General features: G+C 45.9%; 2 protein-coding genes across 2 annotated transcripts in view; one reads left to right on the top strand and one right to left on the bottom strand.

Moving 5' to 3' along the window:
- Nucleotides 1–17,085: 17,085 nt before the first annotated feature.
- prpf18 (PRP18 pre-mRNA processing factor 18 homolog (yeast)) lies at nucleotides 17,086–21,925 on the bottom strand. The gene is made up of 10 exons (XM_083666174.1): nucleotides 21,730–21,925; nucleotides 21,487–21,564; nucleotides 19,474–19,578; nucleotides 19,217–19,330; nucleotides 18,899–19,045; nucleotides 18,573–18,641; nucleotides 18,201–18,341; nucleotides 17,983–18,054; nucleotides 17,650–17,805; nucleotides 17,086–17,499 (listed from the first exon to the last, which is right to left on the bottom strand). Exons 1-10 carry the CDS (start codon nucleotides 21,793–21,795, stop codon nucleotides 17,419–17,421), a joined length of 1,029 nt encoding a protein of 342 aa, XP_083522300.1. The 5' UTR covers nucleotides 21,796–21,925; the 3' UTR covers nucleotides 17,086–17,418.
- A 1,948-nt stretch (nucleotides 21,926–23,873) lies between these two features.
- The window catches only part of bend7 (BEN domain containing 7), a gene marked incomplete at both ends in the record, with an annotated part of 5,120 nt that continues 2,171 nt past the window's right edge, over nucleotides 23,874–26,822 (top strand). The window contains 4 exons of the mRNA XM_083666458.1: nucleotides 23,874–23,937; nucleotides 24,751–25,098; nucleotides 25,755–25,868; nucleotides 26,741–26,822. The exon at nucleotides 26,741–26,822 is cut by the window's right edge and continues 262 nt beyond it. Coding sequence (XP_083522584.1) covers nucleotides 23,874–23,937; nucleotides 24,751–25,098; nucleotides 25,755–25,868; nucleotides 26,741–26,822 — 608 coding nt within the window. The remainder of the gene's footprint in view (nucleotides 23,938–24,750; nucleotides 25,099–25,754; nucleotides 25,869–26,740) is intronic.

Raw genomic sequence — 26,822 nt, 5'->3', positions numbered from 1 at the left:
CAACACAGTGATACAATGATTCTTAAAAACCGTTTTATGATTTTCGAAGGTTTTGTGGTGAACAAAGAGATATATAGTATGTACTGTACATAGAGAGCATGACAGGGTGTCAGGATACAAAGGTTTAGCATGGGTGACATTCACACTACAACCTCAAAGTACGGCCTGTTTCTAACTGGCTAAATGGACGTACGGACTGTGGAAAGGCTCCTTCAGACCCTTGCCATCTCTGTTGTCCGTCAACATATGACTCCCATAGAGAAACCATTGGCTCAATCTGTGATTAAGGGGATAGCGTAGTTTGGTGTGGTTGAGGCCTAACAATGGAATCTTTGAGAGAATAAAGGAATGTGCAAATTGAATTGACAGAACCAGAACTCTGGTTATCAGTGCAGTTCAAGACCATGGTAGCCCCCTGAGCTAAAGGCTCAGCGTTGGCCCTGGGAGCTAAAACAACTTATCAGGTCTCTGGCATATTTGCTCTTCACTTCAGCAAAGTACCTCCACTGCACAAGCACTCTGCACGAGGATCAGTTCAATAAAAAGAAAATCAGAACATTTTATTCCTGTCCATGAATGTTCTTTCAATCTTAAAAAAAGGAACATGGATTGAAAATGGACTGATTGCTGACGGTCCTCTGATGTGTATGTACTGTATATCATCTCATCAACTCTAACAAGATTACAGCCATTGAGTTGATGTTCTCTCTCTTTCTTTCTCTCTTTTCTCTCTCTCTCTCTCTCGTCTTTCTTTCACCGCTCTGCCCCTTCAGCCCACACCAGCACAATCATTCGTAACCAGGTAACAGCATGTGTGTGTGTGTGTGTGTGTGTGTGTGTGTGTGTGCGCGCGCGCATGTGCGCGTGCGTTTGTACTCTGTCACCCTGTCACACTGCGCCCAGCCTGGTGTTGTGTGGGAGGACGGTAAAGGAGAGTGTGTGAGTCTGGGCTCTGACTCTTAAGTATGGACGCCCACGTAGTGACGAAGGGTTAAATCATGATCCAACCGTGCACCTGTTTACATCGGTGGCCGTAGCCAATATTGAACGGAACACATTTACAGCCCAAAAAAAAAGAACCTACAGTAAACACAGTAACACATCTATCAATCTATCTCCTGGTAGCAGCTCTGGCCCCTGCTGGGAGCTGGGCAGGAGAGGAGGCAGGGAGCTGTACATGATGTTGATGGGATGATTTTGCCCTCCATTTACTCCCCATTGTGTAACAGCAGGGTACAGATGGCCCCTTCAGCCACTAAACACACACACACACACACACACCCACACACACATGCGCGCACACACACACACACAGACACACACGCATGCACACTCGCACACACTCACGCACACACACACACACACACACACTCACTCATACTGCTCTATGTAATCAACCGGGAAACACAATGGTCCAGTTGTCATTTGTTGAATGAAAGGTGTTGAATACTGTAAGTGGGTGTGAAAGGCACCGCGCTGCGCAGTGGCCTGTGTTATTATTAGCCCCTTTTCCACTGCATTAAGATGGAAATGCGGTGCATTAGCCTGACCAAGCAGGCAGCGAAGGCTCATATCCACTCCTCACATAAAAGGGCCCAGAGAACATCTTGTGTTCATAACATTCATTATCGAACAGTCTATTCATAAACGTTGTACCTATTCTTCAAGACAACTGTCCGTATCGGTGGGTAAACAGTGATAAGCCATCACACTCATGTTGCTCTTCTACTGTACATCACGTCAGTGGTTATCAACCCCCGGGTGTTGGAGAGCCACAGGAGGCCGGTGGAGGTAGAAAACGGAGGACGGGCTCTTTGTAACGCACGGGACGGAATGAGGAAATGTATCAAACACGCGGTTCCTTATTCCTTTCCGTGCATTATAATAAGCCCGTCCTCCGATTTCCACCTCCACCAGCCTCCTCTGGTGCAGGATTTTGTTCCAGCCCAGCACTAACACACCTATCCAATCCATTCCTACCAATCCCAATTCTATCAGATCCACAGTGGGAGAGTCAGGTTCAGTTTTTATGGGGGGCTGATACTCTACTGAGTGGATACTCTATGATGTCATCAGAGAGAGACGGTCAGTGGCAGTGTACTGTGTACTTACCGAGGAGTTGGTGGTGTGTCGGAGGAAGCGGACCATCTTGGTGTCGCTGGATGGACACACCAGAGCCATGTAGCGGTTCCGGAAGGTTCCGTAGATCTTCAGGTGGAACCCTGGCTTGACCGTAGGGTTCCGCTGCTCTCTGAGAGCCTCCACTCCGTAAGCAGACAGGTCAAAGTACAGACTATGGGCCCGGATCTCTGGAGTAGGCACCTGCAGATGGAGAGAGAGAGAGAGCGAGACAGAGAGAGAGAGAGAGCGAGACAGAGAGAGAGAGAGAGAGAGAGAGAGAGAGAGAGAGAGTAGCAACAGATACAGTTAATTTACATTCATTTAGTCATAATAGGATTAGTATGATTAGGGATGGGAGATTAGATTACTGTCATATCTACCATCATCATTAGAAAAACAGCACATAACACTTGTTATACAACAGATTGATGAAAGCATGCATTGTGATTGGCCGAGAGCCGTTTAAAGCTGTGATTAAATCACGTTATGGTATTCCTACTCCACCATAGATTTGTGTATCACACCCCTTGACAACGTTGGTAGTTCTGGGAACTATATTTCTCAGCGTAGGGCAGAAACCACCACAGTCTATCACAACATAAATATTTAAAGCATTGGTTTCTGTCAGATTGTCAGATTTGTTGTGTAACCATTGTATAAAAGCAATAATGCCCTCAAGGCCGTGATTTATCGTATATATTGTCACTTGTTATTTATCGTCAATATTGTCCCATGCGTCGTGCCTTACACCCCCCCTACCATGACAATATTGATGATAAATCACAGACTCTCTGGCATTATTGCTTAAGTAAGCACGGTCAGAAACTCATGCTGCCTGCATATCAAGAATAAAGTCATTAGAATGCAGTATGAGTAATCAACTAACTGTGCTTCCTCCTCTGGCCACTCTCCTCATGCTGTGAACGCCCATTTTGCTTTGCTTTCTCACGAAATGAGGGAAAATGTGAGGCTTTACCCTGGTATATCCAACAGTGATCATGACAGAGCCATGATGACATAGTTTCCTAATTCAAAACCAGATACAGTCACTACAAAACTGCATAACTGCATGACTATGTTTCCACAAAATAACAGGAAATCTTGATTTCTACTCAACGGAACATAATTCCCACTAGTCTGGAGAGAAATGGTCTTGATGCCATTCAATTACACTCGTCATTGTCCCTGGAGCCATAATTGATCTGGTTTCACATCAATGAGATGAACCAGGCCGGTGTGATCAAACAGTGTTTACCGCTGTAGAGGGGGGAGGAGAGGAGGGGTAACCAGGTTGTATAATCTGACGTCAATTCAATAACTAACGGAAATGGCCAGAGAAAGAAAGAGAGAGAGAGAGAGAGAGAGAGAAAGAGAGAGAGAGGATGTAGTATGAGTAGTCAACAACAAGAGAGAGAGAGAGAGAGAGAGAGAGCTCAATCCTATGAAAAGAGTGACCTCAGATAGCTTAGTGTAATACTGTTATAGTAGTCCGTGTGTGCGTGTGTGTGTGTGTGTGTGTGTGTGCCTACTCTCTCTCTCTTTCTCCCTCTCCCTCTCTCTCTCTCTCTGTCTCCCCCTCTCCCTCTCTCTCTCTCTCTCTCTCTCTGTCTCCCCCTCTTCCTCTCTCTCTGACAGTGTTTACAACAAAGTTATTACATTTACCTCCACAGCCATATCTCATAGAATATCAAATAAAGTGTTTCTTATCAGTGTTGCCCGGCGGCTGGTGAGCTATGCAGAACGTGTGATGACTGCTTATGTAAATATCATCTGTCTGCATATCTCTCCCTCTCTGTGGATCAGCAACCAAGGCCTATACGGGCTTTCTGTCTCCCCTGGGGTGCATCTCAATACTCTAAAGTGGTTTCCTCATTCCTCATCTCCGTTACTTCATCTGGACTGAACTGAAAACGCATCTCACGTGAAAGTCTAAATATGATGGGATGTGTATCCGATATCTGCTTCTTTTTTTTTTTTACTATCCCAGTTATTTCACATGAGTGCAGTTGGAGGAAAGGAGACCAGGAGAGGAAGCCATGTTAGGTGATTGAGATGCGTGTCCCGGATCTTACATCGACAGGGAACTGAAAAACCTACATGGATGGCCACAGAACTGAGACCATAAAACGGATCAATCTCTTCGGTCTTAGAGTACCGCAGCTGAACACGAATCCAAAATGAAGTGTTGCTGTTTTGTTTTTACTGTTGAACAAAACAGTTCATTTTGAATGATTAAAACGAAGACGGGCAGAGAGAGCAGACCCACAGACACCTCTCTCTCTGGCGTCCATGCTGGTTCTGGCCAGCCCTGTTGCGTCGGTGGCTTGTGTTCGTGCGGTCCATCTCCACCTCCGTACATCCGCCTCATTACTATTCCTTCATTATTCATCCCTCTTCTCTGCCTCTCCCAGCAACACCACTGAGTGACTCATCACAGCCATCGTCCCTCTGGTTGTCATGACAGGCCACATTTGCTACGGGAACGGTAGACGACATTGAATACGATGTCATAACGGTCACATTGATCCGTCAGGGAACAGATGAGAACCTGCAGCGCAGCCTGAGGTGGGATGGAACGACACCTGGCGTCCTACGCTACCGTCTGATAACAGCCATAAAAGGAGGGTACAATGAAGACGGTCGTGGTGGAGGCAACCTTTGTTCCCGTCCCACAGGACCCGTATCTGACTGTTGAGTTACAGTACATATTGTGCTCAGCTGCTGTGGATTAGTCCATCATGTGTCTGTTTGCTCTGAGGGTCCTAGAGGGATGCGCTCACATGCTGTCATATCCTGTTTCGACTATACTCATTGTGTGCGAGAGTCTCCTCCACCCCCAACACACACACACACACACCTGCCTGTTTGTTATCTTAATGAGGGCATATAGTAGAGTAGAGTGTGTGTGTGTGTGTGTGTGTGTGTGTGTGTGTGTGTGTGTGTGTGTGTGTGTGTGTGTGTGTGTGTGTGTGTGTGTGCAAGTATGTGCGCACGTGTGTGTGTGTGTGTGTGTGCGTGCGTGTGTGCGTACGTGCGTGCGTGCTTGCGTGTTTGTGTGTGTGTCTAACCTGTCTCTGGTCCAGTCTCTCTATGGTGGCGTTAGCTCCGTATGCATGACAGGACTCCACGGTGTAATCAGAGCTGATGCCCAGCACGGAGCAGGAGTCGCCACACGACCCATCAGCCACCACGATCACACGCGGCCAATCACTACCAGGGATCCGACGCAGGTACTCCTCTGTGAACTGTGACGACATACAGAACAGAGAGAGAGAGAGAGAGAGAGAGAGAGAGAGAGAGAGAGAGAGAGAGAGGGAGAGAGAGAGAGAGAGAGAGACATGATGACAACATAACTGACAAATGACATACAACGCTAACCTAACCCTACACAAACAGTATTCCCTGTCCCTTGTTTGACCCTCTTTAGCGCTCTAATATATACAGACTCAAAGTCATCCATAAAGTGAGCTGACAACTTAGGGACAACGTATAGATGGATCACCCCATCTAAAACACCAGACAATAACAAAAGTCTGTGCAATTCCCAGGCATGTGTGTGTGTGTGTGTGTGTGTGTGTGTGTGTGTGTGTGTGTGTGTGTGTGTGTGTGTGTGTGTGTGTGTGTGCACGTGCGTGCGTGCGTGCCTGCGTGCGTGCCTGTGTGCGTGCGTGTGTGTGTTACTGTGTTACTGTTATTGTGAGTACAACCATTGTCTGTGCAGTCCAGCTGTAATCTTCTGGTTTGTTTTGGCACCGGTGTCTGTCTGAGATTACGCTAGTCTGAGCGTCCCCATCGTAACAGCAGGGAAGGGATCTGTAGTAAACACTACCACACACTGAGGGTAATATTTATAGACATATTTGTTGTTCCAGCTTGTATAAACCTCCTACAGAGATAACTCTCCATTTATTCAGAAGAGGAATGCATAACACTGTTATTGAACCGTGCCTTTAAGCAGCACAAAGCCTCGCTTATTCCTCACTCATACTAGGACGAGGTTGCGTCCGTATGTCTGCACGCATACGCGGCATCTCTTATTTTCATACAAATCTCCCATGAACAGAAATGGGATTCACCCACAAGTCAAACGACATGTGGGCCCACTGAAGAGAGGTGAGGTAGTCCTGGTGAAAAAGAGCTCGGTGTTTCTGTTATCTTGAAGAGAGGTGAGGTAGTCCTGGTGAAAAAGAGCTCGGTGTTTCTGTTATCTTGTTTCCAAAGCCACAGTGATAAGGCCTGTTACTTCCGTGGTTCTGCCTCAGTAGGTTTGAGTTGCTCAGCCAGGAGTCTGAGATTCCATAGCAGCAGCAGCAGCAGCAGAGCTTCAGTCTGGTTCTCGACACAGTCAGACAGGAGGAGATAAGCCCTACAGAGCCCAGGGGTACAGGGAGCTACAACTACATAAAACCAACACTTTGACGGTGTATCTGCTGCTTTGTGTGCCTGTGAGCAGGCCTCTGTTGAAGCAAGGACACACAGATGAGGTTGTCTGATTCTGTTCTCTGTTCCCTGCTCATTAATTGCTTCATTGTACAGTATTGTGTCGACTATTCAATTGCCTGCTGTTCATAGTACTATATGTGGTATCAACGGGTACTTTCTGGTAGCTTACTTCAATTAATTGAACACCACAGCATGGGATTAAAAATGATTATAATTTGGTAATTATTGTTGTGTCTAATTATACCATTAAACATGGAAATGGTAAGGCAACAGCAGGTAAACAGTGGGAATGGCCTGTCAGGGCTGAAGGTTGCCAGTGCCAAGGCAATAGTGAACAGCACAGTGTGTTGTGTTAGAGAGCTTTATTACTGTGTGTGAGAGGAGCTGTTTACGTCACTTCCCCTCAGTAAAACACCGGCTCTTTAACAGCCTTGAGACAGAGGGGAGAGGGAGACAGAGGGGCAGGCGTGACCAGGGAAGAAATGGAGAGAGAACGGGGAGGTGGGGGGGAGAGAGAAAGAGAGAGAGAGAGTGAGAGAGAAAGAGAGAGAGAGAGAGAGAAATAACGAGAGCAGAGTGGAGGACTTCATACTCAACAAGGTTACAGGCAGTAATGGCTGAGAGCCTAAAATGTGTGTTTAATCCATTTAGATTGCAGAGAACAGGTGCTTTAAAAGCCTCCTCTTTCATTCACAGATCACACAACTCTGACAGCCAGAAGAAAAATCAATCATCAAACGCAATGTCCTTTCTAATCAAATAGGTATACCTATGGAGAACTTGGCAATGCTTCTTAATGAGCCGGAAGTGTGCTCTGATCAAAGACATCCTTGACCTTGACATTCATCTGCTTAAACACAACTGACCTCCAGAAAAAATGCCATGGTAACCTATCCAGCTCTGTGATTGGATGATTGCAATTCACACTGGCTAGCTGCTCCAGAGCTAAAGTCGTCGCTAGAACACTTAAGAAAGTGTGAACAGTTGCTTAGCCGCAGGCTAAAAGCTCTCTTAGCCTGGGGCTAAGGGAGCTCTTAGCATGTACATTTACATTTACATTTAACATTTAAGTCATTTAGCAGATGCTTTTATCCAGAGTGACTTACAATTAGTACATTTGTCGCAGTAAGTGAATCAACTATACTTCAGTCATCGTAAGTAAAACCTTTGATAAGAACAAGTGCCATCTGTGGCAGTCACAGTGCTAGAGAAAAGAAGAAAACGTTATTTTCTTCATCCAACTAAGCACAGTGTGAAAAGGCCAGTACCAGCCCTAACCCTAGCTCCAGCCCTAACCCTAACCCTAGCTCCAGCCCTAACCCTAGCTCAAACCATAACCCTAGCTTCCACCCAACAACCAACATGAGTTGAGTTGTGTTGGGATACAACAAAAGCATGTTTGGATTGGATCCAGGCTTTTAGAGAGAGAATGTAGTAAAACACACATTTCGGCCGGCTTGAGGCCAACTTGCATAACAGGTCACCTGATAAGCCTGCTTGAGTGAACGCTACCATCATACAGCTGCATAATGGCGAGTGTTACGCAGCAAGAGGCTTTGGGAGATTTACTGTACCAAGCCAATGGTAATCTAAGTCAAGTCCAATTCATTACTGATTTCACTTTTCCAGCATTTTTAAACCAACCATAAATCTGCATGTGTATCTGCAGAGGGTCCAGCCAGTGTGTTTGAGGTCGACAAAATAACATGCCATTTCAGAGAGATAGTTGCTTCTAAATTAAATGTGAAAAACGCACAAAATGATTGCTCTACATTCAGAGAAACCTAATTAAAGAAAGACTGCATTAGACTGCAACTGTTTTTTTTCAGTTGTGGATGGTTGACTCTCCCTCTTCCGTTTCTCTCAGCAGGACTCAGACAGCTACAGTACAGATGGGTCTGTCAATACTGATGTGTATTGGAGAGGTATGGACCCCCTGCCTGGGTAAACAGCCTCAGTGCTTCCTGGCTTTGATCGCTGCCTCGCAGTGGGATCAGGGTTTAGGAGACTAGCACACAGAATGGGACACACACACACACATCAACAGCTCTGTGTAGCAGTGGAACTGAAATACTCTATAATCTCTCTCTCTCTCTCTCTCTCTCTCTCTCTCTCTCTCTCTCTCTCTCTCTCTGGAGCAGCTGGTAGTGTAAACTGCTAAAACATGATGGATTACAGAACATAACCTGTATGTTCTATAATATTTCAAATGTAAAGGCGACTGTTTTGTGGTTTGTTTTTTTTGCATGTGTATCATGTGTATCAAGCATGCTTTGCACTGAAATATAAACGTTGAACTTCAATGCACCCTCTACATTGGCTATCCACCAGTGTATTGATAGGGAAAGAGATGTAAAAGATCATAACTTGACCCCCATACAGGACCCCCCCTTACCTGCGAATTCACCTTCGAAATATACTCTACAGAATACGCACCCTATCTATTTCAGTCTATAATTCTGCTATTCTCTAATACATTATTAATCTTGAATCTATTAAATGCTGCATCTTTTGTCAGTGGGTCTGCCATGAAGCGAGACTGGCCTGTGTCCCATCATAGATGAGAGGATGTCGAAGTCAATTACATCCAGCATGAAACCAAAGGCGTGCTCGTACCTTGGTGCCCAGGTGCACCTTGATGTTCACCTTCTGCCTCTTCTGCTCCAGGATGCTCAGCAGGTACTCCTGGAACACGCCTATCTTGGTGAAGAAGTGCTCGTTGTGCCAGCAGCCCTCCATGTTATCAAAGTCCACTCCGAGTCCAAGGAGGAACTCCACGCTGCGCGGGTCCAGAGCGATCTGCTGGGGACGGCAGAGTAGAGCCGTCCGGTACCTCTCATCCAGCACCGTCAGCTTCAGCACCTTCCCCGAGCGAACAGCGACCAGCGCGGCCGTCAGCCCCACGGGACCAGAGCCCACGATCAGAACCGATATCCTGGCCCGCCATTGCCTTATCCCGTCCAGACTCACTTTCACCACCACGTAAAAGACCACCGCCACCAAAGTGCTGAGCGCCGTGTCGTAGGCTACAGCACGGTACTCTTCCTCCGTGCTCTCGTTGATGCCGTTGACTCCAGTTTTCTCCGTCTGCAACCCGTCCATAATGGGACTAGAAATAAACATATATTCTGCCAAGTCAAAGATGCAAATCACGGAACTGTTGGAAGGAGCGAGCTTAACTACGCGCTGTCACGTTCATGTCGGCATGGCCAGAGCACTCCAACAGAGAGTGACACGCATCTGCTCTCACCACAAACCCATACACGCAAGGAGACCAGCTGCGACGCAAAAGGCATTGTCTCTCCTCCCGCGAATAAAGTTAGAGTCGGCTGCATTTAGCCTGAACTGAAAAGGAGCGATTAAATCATTACCAATATTTCATCGGTTGATTCAGCCGCGCGTTCTACTGGTTGGCACTTGCGTCCAGCTGTCTCTTCAGTGCAACGAGTTCAAAGGGCGTGCACGCAAAAGGGGGCCAGTTCCACAGCCAAGTGCATTAAAACGGATAATCAGTCCTGCAATCAACGATCCAAGAGAATGTTCAATGCAACCGTTTTAAAAACAACTCATTTCATTAAATATAGGCCTATCGACTTATGTTTCTCATTCGAGGTAAATGTGGGTTTTCTTCCATTCTGACCTAGGCAGTGTAGAGGCAATGTTTCACCCTCTGTGAACCGATGAAACCAAAACAGATCTATTTTTAACAGCAGGCTGAGGCTGGACAGTGAGCTCTGGTTTTATTCTCAGGGACTATTGATTTTCTGCATCTAAAAACAGCAAGGTGATGAGGTCTCTCTCTCTCTCTTTCTCTCTCTCTCTCTCTCTCTCTCTCTCTCTCTCTCTCTCTCTCTCTCTCTCTCTCTCTGGGGCAGAATAGTGACATGGATGGCTAGTGTCATAGCCCAACCTCAGGGGGCTCATCAGTTTTACTGCAGAGACGTGGCAGAGAAGACAGCAGTAATTCCCCTGCAGAACTGTGTGTGGTGTTCTCTTGAGTGGGGAAAAGGTGGTGGTGGAGAGTGACTGCTTTATACAGAGACCTGATAGAGCAGTTTGTTGCTTGTTTGGATTGATGCTTAGTGTCAAGGGCTTGGCTGAGGAAATGGAAATGCAGAGATTTACACAGTGTGCATTCCTTTGATGTGAATCACACTGTCTCAGTAAGCCTGCCTCTCTTCTCCTCTCTCCTCTCTCCTCTCCTCTCCTCTCCTCTCCTCTCCTCTCCTCTCCTCTCCTCTCCTCTCCTCTCCTCTCCTCTCCCTCTGCATTCCTCTCCTCCCCTCTCTTCTTCTCTCTTCCCCTCCCCACCCTCTCCTCTCCTCTCCTCTCCTCTCCTCTCCTCTCCTCTCCTCTCCTCCCCATCCCATCCCCTCCCCTCCCCTCTCCTCTCCTCTCCTCTCCTCTCCTCTCCTCTCCTCTCCTCTCCTCTCCTCTCCTCTCCTTTCCTTTCCTCCCCCTCCCCTCTCCTCTCCTCTCTTCCCATCCCCTCTCCTCTCCTCTCCTTTCTTCCCCACCCCCTCTCCTCTCCTCTCCTCTCCTCTCCTCTCCTCTCCTCTCCTCTCCTCTCCTCTCATCTCCTCCCCTCCTCTCCTCTCCTCTCCTCTCCTCTCCTCTCCCCACAGATAATAGAGAAGTGCAGCCCTATGAAGTATTCACCATGGAGATGACTTCTGTCAAGGACGTGGCAGACATGGAAAGGAAGGAGCGTTGTTATAGTGTTAAGAGAACACGAAATGAAATCATGAAAGAGATTGTGAAAGGCAAAATGATTAGGCTACACAACAGATGTCAGCTCTCAATTTGTTCTTTGGATTGTCACTGCTCATTCTCGCCACAGATGCCAAATATTCTTCCATTGTTTACTGAATTACGTAAGTGCCAGTGATAGGAACACATCTTGTGTCCTTCTCGTTTTTTTTTCTTCTCTTCTACATCCATAAAATTCGCCATTGCTATTATCCCACCCCTGCAGTGCCACCCGTCAGTGAGGACTTATTCCTGAATGGCCCAATTCATCAAATTCATCGCCCTGTTTAGCATTTCAGCTGATGTTCTCTGACCTTTAAGCCCATTTGAGCTTGGCCAATAAAAGGAACATTTTGAACAGTAGGAGCTTTCCAAAACTGACATCGATGTGCCACTGTGGCTTTTATTTATATGACCCTAAAGGGTCGTGGCAAGGTGGCAATTAAAGGCTGTTTATGGAGAGGAGAGGAGAGGAGAGGAGAGGAGAGGTGAGGGTAGTGGAGGGGAGGAGAGGAGAGGAGAGAAGAGGAGAGTGGTAAATGTATTAAGCTAGAGGAGAGGTGGGATGTGTGCACACTGAGAGGTAATGGGGGAGAATGGTAACTCAGAGCACATTGTTCACAGGTGCATTAAATAGGTTGAGTGTCATGCATTCACATGCATGGACACACACACACACACACATGCACGGACACACAGGAAAGTGGTGACAGAGATGAGTGTTCACCTCGGAACACCGTGTGACAGGCTGAACTATCCTGATCTGGTAAGGACCACCTTATGGCGTCACTGTCTTTCAAAAATGAAAACACTGTCTCTTTCTTTGTCTCTCTCACTTTTGCCCCCCCCCCCCCCCCCCTCTCTCTCTCTCTACTAAAAATGGAACCGCTTAGAGGACTGACTGACAAAGAAATGACTACCTACTGTAGCTGCGCAGAAACCTTTATTTTATTTTTTTGAAACAATATTATGTTGTTGGTGTGAGATATCGACAGAACCTTCTCATTGTTTCCTTGTCATTCTGATTCTTGGCCAGGTCGTTGTTTGTTCTCAACTGACCAACCAGGCTAGAGAGAAAGATAAAAGATTATCTTAGACTTCAGTGATCTCTGCTTCACCAAGCGCCTTAAAAAAAAACTAAAAAAAACACAACCCTCCCTGCTCTGAAACTTCATAACGGCATGCTAATGTATGCAATTACCCAGGGACATGAGGCCTAATCCTGCAGCAGCATGAGGGCCGAGGGGATTTGAATGTGTTAATGACACTGAGTGGATCTCTCACACGGCCTGGCCTCACACACTCCTCTGTGGGAACAAAGCACAGAGACCAAGCCAGAGAGTCTTTCACAGCGTTCCCCAGATTTTTTGGTCCACTAATGGGGCTATTCACAGCCCTGTGGAAAGACCCCAGGTCATTAGAGGAACAACAGGCCAGTCCTCAAGTAAAGCACACAGCTCTTCATTGTTATCAGGGAAACACATTAGATCCGGGTTTTCTTTTCCAAAATGATGGGTCATGAACCCACTGGTAGGTCATGCCCGACAGAATGGCCTGTGGATGAAGATGTGGATTGTCTTGATTTACAAGAACGTTGAAAAGGCGTATCTGTACGCAAGACAATGACACAACCAACAGCATTACCTGAGACATACTGTAGGGTTAACATACGATACTCAATAGACTTTGGAAACAATCAACAGAGATGTCTCCTATCCCTGAACCTCAGAGAGAGAGGAAGGGAGAGAGAGAGAGAGAGAGAGAGAGAGAGAGAGAGAGAGGGAGAGAGGGAAAGGGGGAGGAAGAGAGGAAGAGAGGGAGAAAGGGAGGGATGTTGCAGCTTTTTCTAAATTCAAACCAGTGTAAAATCTAGAGAGAGAGACTAAACAGAGAGTTCACAGTGGCAGAATACCTGACCACTGTGACAGACCCAAAGAAAGTCCTAAGTGTGCTGTCCACTGTGACAGACCCAAAGAAAGTCCGCCATAGGCAGACCTGGCTCTCCAGAGAAGAAAGGCTATGCGCCCACTACCCACAAAACGAGGTGGAGACTGAGCTGCACTTTCTAACCTCCTGTCCATATGACCATATAAGAAACACATATTTCCCCCAGATCACACAAACCCACAAAGAATTTGAAAACAAATCAAAATGCCATGGTAGGCAGAGTGGGCAGAGACGACACGACCCGTCCCCAACCCCACACCACCAAGTCTCCCACCTCTGCCCCTGCCCTCCACCCTGCCTGTCCCCTGGTCCCCAACCCCACACCGCTAAGTCTCTACCCTCCTCTGCCTCCTCTCCCTCCCCTGTGCCTGCCTGTCGCTGTACCCCCTTGTCTCCTACCCCACTCCATCTCCTCTGCCCCTGTCTCTCCCCCATTCAGCTGGCCCCTGGGTCAGTGGTGCCAAGGCTAATGCCCTGCTGCCTCAGCACCTGATGGGGGTGCCGGGCGCCAGGAGGACAGGGGGTTGCCAGCAGGGGAGATGGGGAGAAGGGGAGATGGGGAGGAGGGGAGGGAGGCAGCTGATGCCCTCCTAAGGTTCAAGAGTTTACATGGACAGTGCTTGTGACCTCTTGGCATTTACTGGAAATGGCTCTTCTTGAATCAAAGGCACTGTTCCCTGTTACAGTTTCAGTCACCGCGCACCGCGTCGCATGTTGTGACATTTGTATCTCCTTTAAAACCAATCTTTCACTTGGAGATGTCATTATTTTTCTCTCAGCTCTCAGTTTCATTCCTTCTTTTAATCTTTCTCAGATCTTTTACTGCCTCCTACTCCCGTGGTTCTATTCATCATGGGAAAAAATGTGAGAAATATTTGCAAAGACTTGCAAATAAATCTGGCCCTATGTGTTTTCAGTTCAGTGCCTGATCATCCAAAGTAAACTCTTTCCTCTCAGTTGGGTGCAACACTGACCATGAGAGATAACCCAACCAAAACAACCCCATGGGTCCTGATAACACACACAGAGGGACATTGTCGAGTTGAAAATAAGTAGGCCTACAAATGTTTTTTTCATGGGAATATCAAGATCTGTCCTTGGGTACTAATACTGTAGCGGGGGGCGAGAATCCCTGTTGGCTGTGGGACAGTCAGTTGGGTTGGACAACAGCCAAGAGGTTGGGAGGGAACGCTCTCTTCATCAAGGACAAAGGGAAAAGAGATACCACCAGTATGAACACAATCACATTACCATACAGTCACAATTCTAATACAGTCATTTGGGAGTTGCTCTTATGTGTTGCTTTTTGTTCTGAGTTCTAAAAGCTAAAAGAGATAGGTGTTACAACGAGTGACTTGTACCGGTTCCGAAGCTGACTGTGACGTGGGTTCTGTCAGCACACAACAGACTGAATGAAATAACTGAATAACAAGTAATAATTACTGAATGGAACATATTACGTTACCATGGTAACTGGGTGTAATAAGGTCACAGTCCGATGTCACTATTATGTTCATAGCTAATAGTCAGCCTTTTTTGAATCATGTTAAAGATTTAGTGGTGTAGTCTACAGTATGTGTGGGCCCAGAGCAATTTAGCCTATGTACTATATTCACATACAGTATAGTATGTGCAAAATATGCCTATCATAAAAAGTCTATTTGGCCAACTGCTATATATGGTTCTACTTGTCCTCAGTGGATGAGAATAGCTGCTCTATACATGCACTGGTGAGAATGTTTCTGTGAAGGATTTATATGATGTTCTAAATGCATAGGCCTATATACTACATTCCAACTGGAAGGAGAATCATACAGTCATGAAGCCTGTAGCCTGCCGGGACTTTATTAGGAGCTGGATCCTGGCTGAAAACACACCATTAACATGAGCCAAAAAAGATCTGAGAACAAGCTAAAAATAGTCCCTTTGGGCTGTTTAGCATCAGGGCTGCGAGAACACACACATCATCCTGCTGTAGAGAACCAATCATGTCAGTGTTGTCAGAATTAGCTTACCCATTGAACTTATGACGACTATTCGTAGAATAACATCAATCGATATGTGTCACACTATCTATAGTTAGATACCTCACTATCTATAGTTAGACTGTAGGCAAGGCTGGATTATGGACCGGGCCAGTGGGGCCAGTGCCCCGGGGCCTCCGACTGCCAGGGGGCCTCCAAGCCTCAGGCCGCTCGCTGTGCGTGGCCCAAGACTTTCGAAGGAAGTTGAACACCAGGGCCCTCAGTGTGCACAGGACAAGCTGACCACTAGGCCCCTGGGTGCTTATAGCATGAGCTCACCACTAAGGCCCCCCAGACCCCTCAGCCCTTACAATGTGAGGGCCCCCAGGCCCCTTGGTATTTAAAACGTGAGCTGACCACTACTGCCCACCAGACCCCTTGGCGCTTACAATGTGAGGGCCCCCAGGCCCCTTGGTATTTAAAACGTGAGCTGACCACTACTGCCCACCAGACCCCTCGGCGCTTACAATGTAAGGGCCCCCAGACCCCTTGGTGTTTAAAATCGCTGTCCAGTACTCGGTGGAGTGCTCAGGCAGAGGCAACCAAGGCATTGTGGAGAAATTACACCCACATTAGAGAGGCCTCGTATGTGCAATGATGATAATGAGAAAAGAGATACTCAAATTGAGGCCGCTGGACTATGTGCTAAATTGGACACCTTAGAGATGGTGTTCATGGCACATTTCTGGGACGTCATACTTGATTGGTTCCACGCTACGAGCAAGCACCTAAAAAAGTGACATTGAGATTTCTGTAGCAGCACAGCTTTTGTCTTCGTTGAGGGATTTTGTGGCGGGATAGCGAGACCAGTTTGAGGCTTTTCAAAGGGCAGCCTGAAATGTGACAGGTGTCTCTCAATCATATAAGCACGATCTTCAGCGAAAGAGGAAACGCAAAACATTTGCAGATGAGAGCTCAGAGCCAGGTGTGACACTTGAGGGGAGGGAGAAGTTAAAAATAGAAACATTTTATGTGGTCATTGATAAGCTTGCATGCCTTAAACATCGCTTGGACCTTACAAGCGTTTGACCAGTCTCTTTGGAGTTTTGTTTATGTCAGATCAGGTATCTAACAGTGATGTCATAGTGGAAAAGGTAAATGCACTCTCCGCTGCATATCCTTCAGACCTGGACATAAACTTTGCCAACAAACTCATCCAATTCAAGTCTTTCATGTCTGACTCTGAGGGTGAGAAGTACCCAACTAAATTACTTGAGACGTTGCAGGCACTTAATCTGTAGTCAGTGTTCGTGGCACTTTGGATGTTTCTAACTTTGCTAGTGACAAACTGCCAGGGTGAGCGGACATTTTCCCTTTTAGGCAGAATAAAAAATGAGCTGCGAAGTAGCAGGTGCCAAACACGTCTCAGCTCACTGTCACCTGTCAATAGAGTCAGACTTTATCAGACAGCTGGATTTTGATCTAGTGGATGTTTTCGCGAGGAGGAAGGCAAGAAAGACACCAATATAGGAAAGTCGGTGGGGGGGGCCTCCAAAAGACATGTGCCCAGGGGCCGCACGGGACCATGATCCGGCCCTCATTGCTTTACTGTCTGTCTGTCTGTCTGTCTGTCAGTCCTATACTCCATGTTGTGCAGTCTGACCTCATCTCATACTGTGAAATTGCTGCCTCCTACAAACTCTGTGCCTCAGTAGTTCACTGAGAACAGTGGGAAGCCAGGCCTAAATGTACCCATCTATCCATACAATGTAGACTGTAAACAGTAAATGTATTGATGCCACTATAATAGCATGTGAAGGAAAGTAAAAAATAAAGACATTCAAGATCCATTATCATCAAAACTATTTTATTGGATACACACAGGAAGGATGTATTCATTAATGTGTTTCAAAACAAAATCTCTCTCTCACACACACAGGACAAAAAGTAAGAATTTGTTTGTATATGGGGGGTAACATGGAAAATAAAATGTGTACACCCTACAGCAACAATTTGACTATTGGTATTACAGAAGTGAAATGTTGAAGAAAGAAAACAAAAACATGGTTCCAATTTCTCATATTTACAAACATGAAGCCTCCCCATACACATGAACAGTTGGATTTCCATTGAGGCATAATAGACAGGTTTGTTGTGACTTGCAGTCAGATAGGTGTGTAGACAGTTAGCTATCTTACAAGGCATTGTACTCCACACACTTTGATGGGTCAGTTAAGAAGTGTTTCTGGCAGATCGTCATTAACCTCTTCAGTCCCTGTGGGAAGAGAATCATGACAGAAAAATACATTAGGATACAATGTGACTAGAGACACATTATCTAGAGAACCAATTCCTGCTACATCTCGAAATAGAATGAGTAAAACATAAAACAGCTCAGATTAAGTGAGTGGTCAGAGACACTGACCTGGATGTATTTCCTCTGGGTCTCGTCGTTGAGGACATGGGCCACGTGTTTGGAGAAGATCTTTTCTCGCCCTGTACGGGCGTGGATGCCCACCATGGTCACACCAATGGGCCAGGGGGCGTTACCGATCGCCATCTGCAGGTATGCGTCATTCGCCTGGAATAACCAATCACAGTTTTAAGGACAACAGAATGACTCAGATCATAGTTCAACACCACAACATGACCACCCTTGCAAGGGAGAGCCACAGCAGGTGTCTGTAAATAGCCAAGACTCAATTCAACACAAGGCAAAGTCAGGGCAATCTCAACAAAGGAGGAGCTAGTGGCATACCTTCACATATTCTCTCTCCAGCATGAATTTGATGATGTCTGTGATCGATTCTTTGATGTCTGCTGGCAACATCTGAAAGAGACAACGACCAATGTAAGAACCTTCAAAAACAAAGCAAAGACTCAAAGACCAGACGACACAACTCCATCAGTAAAGCATCATCTAAATGGACTTCATTTCCCAGAGGGCTGTGCTTCCCACAGGACGACGCCACTGACCTTCTTGCGTAACTTCCTGAAGAGCGGTTTGAGGTAGGACTCGGTCTGTTTCTGTGTGGCACTGGCCAGCTTGCCCTGAACGCTGCGCTTCACGTGGTCCTCTCTACGGTTCAGGTCCTTGGCCCAGACGCCCAGAAGAAACTAGAACCATAACACAACCGCATGTTACCACACTACATTGGAAATCCTCCCATTTCTCTAAAGATCCCCAGCATATTCCAACAAGGAAATAGGCAATAGGAAATAGATGTGTCAGATAAGTACCCACAATACAGAGAACGTGTACGATCAGCAGACATGAAATGTACACAGAAAAAGATGAATTACACAACAGCTCCCCCTAGAGGCTGTGCATGATGCTCCAAGTCTTACCCTCAGCACTTTGTCGATGATTTCCTGGTCTCCACCATCATCCCCTCTGCCTAGAGATTTTCCCAGAGCCTGTGGGGGTGGTAAACAACAAGAACTCAACATGAGAACCAAGAGAATATGGATCCTAAACAGCCCTTAGGCATGAATATACTTTGAACTTTTGGGCTTTGGACTGGCTACCATGACTGCTCCAATATTTGTCCTTTCTAACATGGCACACACATCTTGTGTGACCAACCTGATTTCTCCAATTTGTGTCTATTCTGCCCCAGCCCTCTAGGGATTCCCCTCTATTTCTCCCCCGCCCCACACCCTCTGTATTGTACCTCCAGTTCCTCGATGGTGGTGTTCTCCTCATGAACTTTGAGGTCATGCTGTGTGTCTATTTCCCCAGGCTCCGTACCCCCCACGATCTCATTCAGGTACTGTGCATCGATCTTATCCATGGCTGCCTTCAGGTCGTTCCTCAACCCCTGGGCACAGAGAATACAGCAACACAGGCGCTCAGTAAAATACCTAACAGACATGCTCAAATGGGGGCTTTCTAATAGACATCAAGTTAGGATTCAGTACTTAATACAATACATCTAAGCTTCTTATCAGTGAAAGGATCTACTCAAGTCAGTGCTGTAACCTGATCCTACCTTGTTCACTTCCGGGGCCAGAATCTCAATCTTCCTGAGTCTCTGGAAGGCCTCGTAGTCCGACTCGGCAAATAGCCGCACTGGTTCCCCACGCTCCCTTAGGCGCCGAATCACCTGGGCAAACACAGGACAACCAAAGAAATGGAGTGATATTCCCTGATGGGACAAACTACAGCTAGAGAAACAGCTTCATATCATGAATTTGATACATCACCAGTCTGACATTATGAGCCTAACATTATGATGGGTCGACTAACCTCCTGCCGGGAGAGTGACATTGGCTGTTTCTCCTCTGTCTGCTCCATCTCTATCACAGGATTGGACGAGGTGGATGGCTCTGCCTTCTCCTCTGTCTTTACAGACTTTGGCACAGCACGGAGAAAAGGAAAAGAAACTTGGGTTAGAACCTCTCCTATTCAACCTGATATGATACCATGCGGCCAGTCAAAGACAGAATACAGGCCAGGGGCATCAGGCTTTCAATATCTAACCCCTACCTGCACACACTTCAAGCAGATCCGACAAGATCGAAAGGATCAAGATGCAGAGGCCTCTTTCATGACTGGTTGGTGCAAAACATCATCATCAGATCACCATCATCACGTCCCTCTGCACATTCTCTCTAATCTCTGACATCTTCAGAAGCCAAACTGGCTGAGCAGCAGAGCGTGCTCCATTTGTCATGCACACATTCAGTCCCAACTCTGACTCACCTGCTCTGGGCCAGCTGCCTTTTCCAAAGCAAACCTTTCAAAGCTGACCAGTAGAGACAGACTGCCTCTCAACCAGATATGTTAGATATTGCCCTTTGAGAGAGGCTTTGTCTTGACAGATCAATCATAACATCTCAAGGCTGCATGAAACGCATGTTCATAGGTGCTAAAAAATATATCACGTGTGCAACAATCATAGAATCACTGCAAAGAAGCAGATTTTCATCTCCTAAGTGTTGCTGGATCATGCTTTCCGAGGCACATGCATCTCCGCAGGCTTAGATTGTGTTCCGGTGAGGAGCACAATCTAAAATAAATAAGAAAAAATAAAATAGGCGCATAACTAAAGCCAAAAAATTCACAATCGACCCAAGTATGATGCAGGTGCGTCATTTGTAAGCAGAAGAGCTTAATAGGCAAGGCATAGGGCTCTGGCGTTTAGGCTGGAGCTGAAAATGCAACTGAACTGCAGTTTTCCAATGTTAACATGAACAAAATCTACACACAAAAACTTGCGGGTAACTGAAAATTGATTCCGCTGTAATGGCTGCTGTCACAAGTGCAAAATAAGTGGCAAAGCCTGCTTTCCAAAAACCACATGAGCGAATGGACAAACAAATCCTTAACTCATGCTCAAGCCCACACTACAGCTGTGTCCCAATTCACCTAGATGGCCTTCTTTCCTTGTCCCCTGTCCTTCCTGACCATTGGTGGGGAAGCGGACTAGACCCTAGACCCTCTGAAACAACATTTAGCCTGTTCCCAGTACCCATTTCAAAAGATGTAAAACAATGTCATAGGTGGGTAAACACCAGAATCTATTGGTGGACTAGGAGGAGCCAACAACATACTGCTTCCCCCAACCTGCTACTTTCTAACATGCGAGATCTTGGGCCACTGGAAGAAGAATTGTCTTGTTTTTTCTCCAAGAGTTAGGGGTTAATTTCAAGAGATAGAGGTTATTTTCATATTGCTTAGGCTACATCCAAGCAGTGTTAAGTGACTGGTGAAATTTGACGGAAGGAGCAGAGGAGAAGGACATTTTTTCAAGACCTTTGGAACACAGCCTATGGTCATCCTTTAATCATGCATCCTGTCTGCTACCTTTTCTGTGCCATTCCCTACCTGTCTCTCAGGTGTCTCTTTCTGAACCTATGGGCCAGCATCCACAGGGTAGGGAGAGACAGCGTAGTCAATAGTGGCTATGCAACATCAGATGCAAAACTCTAAAAGACACCCAAAGGGCATCCTGCACTGGCCTTCTATGACTCCGAAAACATGTTTCTGTGAACAAATAGGCTAGTTTAATGCTGAAGAAATGTAGGTGTACAGAAGAGATTGGGGAAAGCATAGGATATCCATAAAAGGAAGGGGTTAGAAGGCTCGTGGGTAGAAGAGGTAGGTGGGTAACATTATTGATGGAGGGAGAGAGAGAGAGAGAGAGAGAGAGAGTAAATAGTGTAACTGGCATAAGCTATTGATATACAGACGACAAGGGTTCATGTCAAGTTAACAACCAATGCATTGGTGCGTCTCCTCAATCACTACTAACATTACCTTGTAGCCACATCGTTTGTAGTAGTCTTCTTCCTCCTTTCGCGCAAGATCGGCTCGTTTAAAGTATTTCTTCGAGTCCTGGGAATAAATAAATTACCACAGCACGTCAACAAGAATTCAATTTCATGATTTCCATAGGCAAAGTTAGGCAACTCGGGCCAAACTAGCCAGCTGAAGCCGTAGCACTCTGGCTGGCTAACGCGTTAGCTAACGTTAGCCAACCCGATTGTAGCAGTCACTTACATCAACAAGATCTTTATCTTCAATAAGTTTTCTCTTCCTCGCAATCTCCGCTTTGATAATATCCATATCAGCAAACACGTATAGTTAGCTATCTATTAAATGTCACAAATCAAAGAAATTGTGTTCCAATAGACATTGTTTGATGAGAAAATGCTGGAAAATAAGAAGATAAACAAGAGAAAGCTTGACCTGGAAGTGATTGACATGTTCTTCTTCTTTGGTGGTTAGTGAACCGGCTGAAACAGTGCATCACCGCCACCTACTGTGCTGAGTGTGAAGCTGAAAAGCCTAATAATAAAAGCACAAAGCCGAAAAAAAAGATAATCTCTGGAATAGTATACATTTCACTTAAAATTGTTATTCTGAAACACAAATAGGCCTAATATTGACGAAGTCATATTTAGACAAACAATATGAAATAGACAACAGTTTACATGATGAAAATCTAAATCAAACAGTTGGCCAAGCATGATCAAGGAAGAGTATCCTATCCTCATCCCTCCCCAAAGTAACCTAAACATGAAAGTCAGTTGCAAGAGGAAAACCAAGTTTCAATGTAAATGCAGGCCTGTCGGACAATCCGAAACATAATGTCTAAAGGAAACAGGAAGGTCCTCAGTGCAGGATCCCCCACCACTATAGCACACAGTGTGGGAGGCTATTTCAATGAGAGAAGACACCACTGACTGGATTATTTTGTACAGTCGATTTGTATGACCACTGACATCTGACCAAAGGTAATAGTTATCACAGGTGCGAGTCTCCAGAACCATGGACAGCGTCCAGACCATACTGTAGATACAGACCATACTGGTGGAAGAAATCTGGAAAACAACCAACGCAGTGCCATTGATCGCCTACTCCATTCCACCAGCCATATTGATTATTTTCCCTTTTCAATTTAGAACTGTAAGCATAATAAACCAGTCAAAGAAAATACACATTTCCACAGTTTGTTTTAAATGTACCCGCGGCAATATAGGCTCCATTGTTGAATTTATTTATTGACACGTGGGGTTGTGAGAAGACACATAGGGCGTATTGTTTATTTTTGACTACTTATACGCCAATGGAGTCAAATTCTGTTTATAGGTGGTGTAAACGGATGATTTAATGGGTATCAGCTGTAATCTAATATACTGTCTAACTCACAATATTTCGCTTACAAACCGGCCACGCTAGCTCCAACACCAAGAAAATGAACCCCCTTGGCGGAGCCGCTAACGGGCCTTACACAGGGTCGTCACACTTTACCCTCCGTTCGGGAGAGCGTGCCTTCACGCTTCACTATACCGAGTCACGCCTCTCCGATGGCCTCACGGGTGCCATCTCACTGCTGACACCAGTGGAGCTAACGGCGGGGCAGAACAGCTTGCCTTAAGCGGGTATGGAACTCAAATCTTCAGCTCGGTATAATGAAGCGTGAGGGCACGCTCTCCCGAACGAAGGGGATAGTGTAACGACGCTGTGTAAGCCCCATTAGCAGCTCCGCCAAGGGAGTGAACTCTCTTGGGGTTGTAGCTAGGGCGGGTAGATTTGTAAGCGGAAGACTGTGAGTTTGATACCCGTTTAGGGCAAGCTGCAATACCCCGTCCTTCGCTACAATACAAAGTGTTGTTATAGGGCGTGTGGGACAACATTACAGTACACAAAGTAATACTTATGCCTGACCAATACATCTTAGAATATTCCCATTCACTTGTATTGATGTTATAACGTCAGTTTCAGGCTAAATAAATACAGTTGTCAATCCATGCCCTGGACAGAGATTATTAACAGGGTCGTGTGATGGGTGTTTAATTCTCAGTCTCCAATCCAGATTAGTTCAGCGACCATCAGGTGGCGCAAAGGAATATGTGTCGAATGTTTAAGTATTAGGCTAAGTCATTTATTTATTTACATAGCAAAAACGACCAGGCTCATACATGAGGACCCTTCATCTACTAATATAAAACAGGATCTAGTTTATGAAATAATGGCTTTAAGATCGTCAGAATGAGTGTCTGCAGTTGCATATCTGTGATGAACCTGAAATGTAACTGATTATTAGGGCAGACGGACAGTGATCCTGGTGAGTGTGCGCCTAAGCACCGCTCCGCTTTCCGAGGAGACATCCTCGGTTCTACGACACACAGATCCTAAAAATGGAGTTTGGAGAAAGGAAAAGGAGAAGGAAGTCTCAGAGCTTTAAACTGGTCAATGAGCAAGGTAAGGCGATGGGCTTGTAGGATGTTAGATGTGCGTCTGTGTGTGTGTGTCTGGATGTTTTGGCTGGCGCTGTGTGAGCAAGTCTGGCGACACAGTCAACAAAAGATGGTTACGTCAATACATAGGTATGTACCTGTTATGCATGCATAACTCTCTCGTCATGACTCCCTCAAATTATGGAAGTATTAAAGAAAAAAATATAATTCGAACATGGGTGTCCAGGGATCATTGACGCCGTCTTATAATAATTTTGTTAAGCACATTAATTGGCTATGGCTGAAATATTCTGTGCTCTCAGCCTCTCTTAATCATTTTCTACCAGCTGTAAAGGACTTACACTCTGTCCGGCATTTTGTCCGCTTTTCAGTAAACTTACATAGAGAACAATGTTTTAGTGAGCGGCCAGCTGACAGATGTATTTATTGAAGAGCATTTCGTCATAGCCTACCACCCACAGGTGGTGGAATCTGAGTCGAATGGGAGGGGGATCGCAGATCATTGGCTGACATCACAGCCCACCTAGAATCACGATAACTCTGATAAGATATGCGGTGCGTGTAAACTGTTCTGGTAGTAGACAGTAACATGGTATTTTTATTTCAACAGATTTTAATCCTGGGTGTTTTAACAACTCCATCAATACAGGTGTCAATGGAGAGTCAAAAGATACGCCCATGCCAGAGGGTATGTTGATGCTGTTTCCTATTTAATGGAAGATACAATCTTCTCGCACGCACGCACGCACACACACACACACACCTCTCCCTTTGACTTGCACACGCTTTAACGTTAACCCCACTCTCTCCTCCCCAGCCTGGTTAGCGGACGAGGGGACAGAGATCAAGAGGCAAATCACTGGAATGATGAGGCTTCTGAGTGACAAAGCTGGCCGGGTCTATCAGCGTGTGGGAGCAGAGGGGGACAGCCTTAAACAGGAGCCCCACGAGGAGCACCTGAGCTGGGCACAGCCTGACACCTTACCTCCTGTCCCGGAGGACCCCGTCCCCCAACTCTGTGTTTGGAGCTCCACGGAAGAACCAGGGCCCCCTCCCACATCCATCCCCACTCCCAACCCCAATGGCCAGGGCTACAGCCAGTACAGCACTCGCTCCAAAACCCTGAGGATGCTCAACAACACCAAGGGCACTGTCAAAACTAACGGTACTGTCCTAGAACATGGTCAAGAGAAATGAGAGGCCATAACCAAGCAAGACCTGTCCCAATCCCTGATCAAAATGTTTGTTATTTTTTGATTGGATATCACAGCTTATCTCAAAGGCAGTAACCATGCATTATAAACATACACAAAGACAGTGTGTGACAGGGGGAGATGTGGGCAATAGATGTATCTTACAGACAATGTCAGCAGCACCAGACAAGGGTATTAGTGTACAGTGAAGACATCATAGAGTGGACCCTGTCCCAGTGTTATAAGGCACAGACAGTAGGGAGTGTTGCCAGGTTTAGACAGGCTATTCTGTAACAGACAGTCATGGGATGCCAGGAACAACCAGCCACTCATACCACCAGACAGACAGTCTGACCTACTGTGACTGTGTGACCTACTGATACACACACACACACACACACACACACACACACACACACACACACACACACACACACACACACACACACACACACACACACACACAGCAATGTACAGCAAATAAACAAACAAATGAGACAGTGACATAGAAAACACACAGTGGTTGGTTATCTTCTGCTCACTCTGTTGTGTGTGTGTGTGTGTGTGTGTGTGTGTGTGTGTGTGTGTGTGTGTGTGTGTGTGTGTGTGTGTGTGTATTCTTCAACAGGAGTGGTCCCTGCTATGGTGGAAGCCCCCTGCTGTATGTGTAACTGCAAGAGCACCTTACAGGCCATTCTACAGGAACTGCGTGCCATGAGGAGGATAATGCACACCCAGAAAGGTCAGGGAACACACACACACACACACACACACACACACACACACACACACACACACACATTACCGACTCCACACAAGCACCCCAGAGGAATGGTGATGATGATGATACTGGCTGTTTGGATGGAGAATGGTCACAACCATACATGCACTGCTCTCAGACTCACATACTGTATATGATAATAATAATAATAATAATAATAATAATAATAATAATAATAATAATAATAATAATAATATATGGTATTATTATATTATTATAATAAATTGATCTTATAGTGTTACAAGTTTTGAATTAAAAAAAATAATACAAAAATAATAATAAAACGATAAAACATGTATCAAAAGATATGACATAGTGATGTTGTGTGAATTGGCTAGCTTAGCCTTCATAGAAACTCTTAGAAAAATAGGCGTCATTCACATTAGTAGCAACGTTAACTTTTATACGGTCACCTTTGGTAATACTGTTATAATATACAAACCAGGTTGGAAATGAAATAATTGCTTAAAACGGCTGCTTGGTGCAGAAGAAAAGAACCTGCTCTCAGAATGTCTCTCTCAGACTGAGGAGCAGGCGGACTAACTCTCAAAATAGGGGTGACACTTTCAATTCTCGTCAATACTGATCTCAAAGAAAACACACTGCCCGCAAACGCAGTGTTTCTTTTGATCATTCACTTAGCAAGTGATACAGCACAGGGGCCCCTTAAAAATAGAGGTTGATAATAATAAATTCACCCTGTCACAACACACACACACACACACACACACACACACACACACACACACACACACACACACACACACACACACACACACACACACACATACATACATAGAATCACAGAAGATTTCTTTCTCTCTCTCTCCCAGGATTCCAGGAGAAGCCAGAACAGAGTCCCCCCTGCCCCCCTCGCCCCAGCCCAGCCCCACGCCGCAGACCCCGCAAGAGGAG

This window comes from Argentina silus (genome assembly GCF_951799395.1).
Source record: "Argentina silus genome assembly, chromosome: 3".
In the NCBI taxonomy this organism is placed as follows: Eukaryota; Metazoa; Chordata; class Actinopteri; order Argentiniformes; family Argentinidae; genus Argentina; species Argentina silus.
The sequence above is the reverse complement of the archived record's forward strand: the minus strand, read 5'-3'. Positions and strand labels throughout refer to the sequence as shown.